At 40.6% G+C, this 4,640-nt stretch overlaps 1 protein-coding gene across 1 annotated transcript in view; it reads right to left on the bottom strand.

The window, feature by feature from the left end:
- Positions 1-509: 509 nt before the first annotated feature.
- ttc24 (tetratricopeptide repeat domain 24) overlaps positions 510-4,640 on the bottom strand; it is an 11,525-nt gene continuing 7,394 nt past the window's right edge. The window contains exons 8-11 of the mRNA XM_085803283.1: positions 3,760-3,834; positions 1,637-1,721; positions 665-704; positions 510-591 (exon numbers count right to left, since the gene is read on the bottom strand). Coding sequence (XP_085659409.1) covers positions 510-591; positions 665-704; positions 1,637-1,721; positions 3,760-3,834 — 282 coding nt within the window. The remainder of the gene's footprint in view (positions 592-664; positions 705-1,636; positions 1,722-3,759; positions 3,835-4,640) is intronic.

Below are 4,640 nucleotides of genomic sequence, written 5' to 3' on the forward strand. Positions count from 1 at the left end.
GTCTCATCACATTCACTGAGCCAGTTTGTGTTCATGCAGCTGCTGCTGGGTGGTTGCCAGGGGTTACCAGGGGTTGCCAGGGGTTACCAGGGGTTACCAGTCACAGAAACAGAGCATCACTGTCCCCTGGTGGTCAAAATAAGGAACTTGCACAAAACTCTTTCTCCAGCTTCTCTTTCTTTTTGCCAGGCATCCCGCTCCTCTTTCCTTCTTTCTTTCTTTTTTCTTTTTCTTAGTTTTTTTCCAGTTTACAGATGGATGCAGGTCTGAGCCAATCACAGTTCAGCTCAAATAATATGAATAATATGCAGATGATGAGAGCGAGCCAGTCTGGCGCTCCACGCTGTGCGAGGGTTACGGGGTAAAGAGCGCTGCCACCACCTGGAGTCGATCACCGATACGTGATCAATACAGGACCAGTCCTATTGATCACCGATACGTGATCAATACACGGTGTTGATCAGCTGATCGGCTGCCGAGGCTCCTCTCCTCCTCTCCTCTCTCTCCGTCTACATCAGGGAACAGAAGCGGGAACGCTGCCACCTCCTCACGGGGGGCGGGGCCTCTGGCTCCTGGACCAATGAGGCTTCACTGCAACAGACCAACAGCCAATCAGGACGCAGCTCAGCCAGTACCAGTGTGTTGATTGACAGGTGAGAGTTACCTGTCGGTGGGCGGGTTCTCTCTGTCCGACCACAGCTCACCTGGAACACAGAGTATTGATCACAGATTGATCAGATTATTGATTGACAAGAGCTGCAACTAATGGTTATCTTCATTATTGATTAACCTGTTGATTATTAAAATGATTAATTGATTAGTTGTGGAGGGAGGAAACACAACTACAGGTTTGTTTCAAAATAAAAGCCCTGATAATAAGCCCCTTAACTTCAGCTCCAAATCTGGGCGAGGCTTAACTACAGTCTGCTAAAAGGGGCGGGGCTTCACTACAGTCTGCTAAAAGGGGCGGAGCTTAAGTAGAGAGCCTTAGGGTGAGGGGGCGGGGCTTAACTACAGTCTGCTAAAAGGGGCGGGGCTTCAGTAGAGAGCCTTATGGTGAGGGGGCGGGGCTTAACTACAGTCTGCTAAAAGGGGCGGGGCTTAACTACAGTCTGCTAAAAGGGGCGGGGCCACTAAGGCTGCAACTAAGCATTATCTTCATTATCCATTAATCTGTTGATTATTTAAACGATTAATTGATTAGTTGTTTGGTCAATAAAATGTTAAAAACATCAACCAGTGTTTCTCAAACCACCAGACGACATCGTCCTCAAATGTCTTGTTTTGTCCACAAACCAAAGAGAGACTCAGTTTATTGTCATAAAGGAACAAAGAAACCAGAAATATTCACATTGAAGAAGCTGGAATCAGAGAATCTGGAGCTTTTTTTATTTAAAAAAACGACTCAAACTGATTATTAGATTATCAGAATAGTATAATAATCGGTTATTGTTCTATGAATGGATGAATTGTTGCAGCTCTAAGTGGTAATAAAACATGAACCAGGTGACTCACTGTGCTGCGTCTGGTCCGACAGGTGGGGGCTGGAGACAGAGACCATGACAACAGTTTGTTACCAAGGAAACCAGAGGCTAATACTCAGCTGTATTGATCACTGATCGATGTGTTCTGTTACCTGTGAGGTGTCGGTCCGTCAGCGTCTCCGCCCCGCGCCGACCCACAATGCTCTGCTGCTTCCTGTCGGCCTGCGGCCTCGGCTCCTGTGGGAAGTCGTTAGCTCAGTGCTTCTCAAGGGGGAGGTCCAACTCTCTCTGGAAATTTGACCACTTTTTTCTAGAAATTTTTTTAAGAATTCTTTACCACTTTTTAAAATTATTATTATTATTTTTTTTCCTTTTTATTTTTTTTTTTTTAGAAATTGTAGCCTACCTTGTTTTCTAGAATTTTATTAAAACTTTATTTGAGAATTTTTTTTTTACCACTTTTTACATTTTTTAAAAAACTTTTATTTAATCTTTTTTTGGGGGGGGGGATTTTACCTCGTTTTCTAGAATTTTATTAAAACTTTTTTGAGATTTTTTTTACCACTTTTTAAATTATTATTATATTTTTTTAACTTTTTTTTTTTTGAAACTTTATCTCGTTTTCTAGGATTATTATTATTTTTAACTTTTTTATTTAATTTAATTTTATTTACAAATTTTACCTCGTTTTCTAGAATTTTATTAAAACTTTTTTGAGAATTTTTTACAACTTAATTTTCTTTTTTTTTTTTCTTTTTTTTACTTTTTTAAGATTTTTTTTTTACCACTTTTTAAAATTATTTTTATTGTATTTTTTTTACTTTTTTTTTTTTTTTAGAAATCATACCTCGTTTTCTAGAATTTTATTAAAACTGTTTTTGAGAAATGTTTACCACATTTTTATAGAAATGTTTAAACGTTTTTGTAGAAATTGTACCAGTATTTTCCAGAAATTTCTCTCTAATATTTCTAAACCTTCCCGCCATCGGCCCTAATTTGCTCCTACATTTTCTAAAAAATTAACGTTCTTCAGTCTTAGAACAAGACTGTGTGGTCTGATTTGTGTCGTTGATGTAAAAACGTTTGTTGTAGGTAAACAATATGCTGTTGCCATAGCAACGCTGCTGCTTGCTGCTGTAGTTCTCACCTTGGCCCCTCCCCCTCTGAGCCTCTCGCTGCTGATTGGCTGCCGTCCCTGGACTCTGTGTGATGTCAGACTTCCTGTGAGTGACATCACAGTGAGGTCAGACATGTGACTGTTGTTGATGACCGGAGACAAAGTGAGAGCTGATTGGCTGCTACCTGACGCCCTGGTCCTGGGGGCGTGGCCTCGGGGGGCGTGGCCTCGGGGGGCGTGGCCTCTGCTGTAAAGCATTGATCCATTAACAAATAATTACACTATAATATCATGGAAAAGTCCATTTCCAGTAGTTCAACCCCAACCAAGTATTGAGTGCATATATGGACATAGTTTTCAGAAGGCCAACATTTCTAGATTGAAAATGCTTAAAAAAAAGAAATTGTTCCTTTGCAATAGACCGAATCTCCTTGTTGTTTACATTCTACTTCCTGGTAGAAAACCAGCTGTAATTTGAATGAGAAAAGTAGGAACAAACGAGAGTTTAGCTATATATCATATTTTTCACGCCCTATCACCGTTTAGACAAATCTGAAATGATTGAAGAAACATTACTATTTCTGTGTGTGTGTGTTGTGTTGCTATGTGTTGTATTTATTCAGTTTGGGGGAATCACAGTGTCTAGAAAGCATCAGTGGCTCAGCTGACAGGGACAGCTAACGGTAGCTAAGCTAACGGTAGCTAAGCTAACGGTAGCTAAGCTAACAGTAGCTAAGCTAACAGCAGGACGTCAGCTGTTAAAACCCTCCCGTTGTGGGACACCACATGAAACTACTCCAGTTAGCTCAGTCATGTTGGAACTCAGATATCCGCTGGAGAAAATATTTTTTCATGGAGCGTTTATTGAGTCGCTGAGTTATTAAAGTTAAACAGGTAGCTAACCGTTAGCCCGGCTAATCTATGATAACCATGACTAATTACAAAAATGTGCACACAGAAATAGTAATGTTTGTCCAATCATTGGTTTTATAAACTTTACAAACATCAGATTAGTCTAAACGGTGATATAGTGACATGAAAAATTTGCCTGACACAGCAACGTAGGGAACGAAAAAAGCGAGTTGCTTCTTTTCGGTGCTGTTTGCATCCCTGGTAAAGAGACGGGGGGGCAGGTGACATAAAGTCACGTGACCTCACCTGAGGGCCGGGGGGCGGAGCCAGAGCCGCCGTCAGCCGCTCCACCAGACGACCACGGACACGGTCACCGTCGTCCTGGAAACAACAACAGAGGGAGGACATCAAATCACATACACAATCCAACAACTCCACAACGCTCTGGTGGACAAGTTGTGAGCTGCACATTCACCACGCTATGAGATAATAACACAACGTTACCACACAGAGTTGTTTTAGAGGGAAATTCATGTAAAACCGCTGATGCACGTTGCCTTCAGGGACAGTTTTTCATCAACAGTCTCTGTATTTCCCTCTTATTATGGCAATGAGCCAGTTTGACAAAATGTTGAACTATCCCTTTAAATACAAGACCGTTTGATGTGAACCAAACTCATACCTGACTGCAATTGTCTGTTCCTCTTCCACTATAGGGATTTGGCTGAGCACAAGTGCACACAAGTGCACACACACACACATACACACTCACATTAATTTAGCCATGTTCTATATTGTGATTTTTAAATTACTTTTGTTTTCTGATTTTATACTTTTATGTTTTGTTTGTTTTGTCTAATGTTGTGGTCTCTTATTTTTTGTTTTTAATGAGGTGAGATTTCTCTTATAAACCCATCTGGGTTTCTTTAATCTCACCTGCACATCTGGTTTGCTGTTTTTATGCTGTTTTTCTTTTTTGTTAAATTGTGCAAATAAAATCAAATCAAATCAAATCAAATCAAGCAGTCAAGTTTTTTTAATAAAGTCGCCTCATGAATTTAGAAACACATGGTTCTTTTCTTTTCTTTTAAAATCGTGCATGGTATTGGTATCGACCAGGACAGGTGACAGGTGACAGGTGACAGGTGATAGGTGAAGACAGGTGACAGGTGAGCTGAGGTGAGTTG

The sequence above is a fragment of the Trachurus japonicus genome, chromosome 16, assembly GCF_045865225.1.
Source record: "Trachurus japonicus isolate A0001 chromosome 16, Traja_1.0".
NCBI lineage: Eukaryota > Metazoa > Chordata > Actinopteri > Carangiformes > Carangidae > Trachurus > Trachurus japonicus.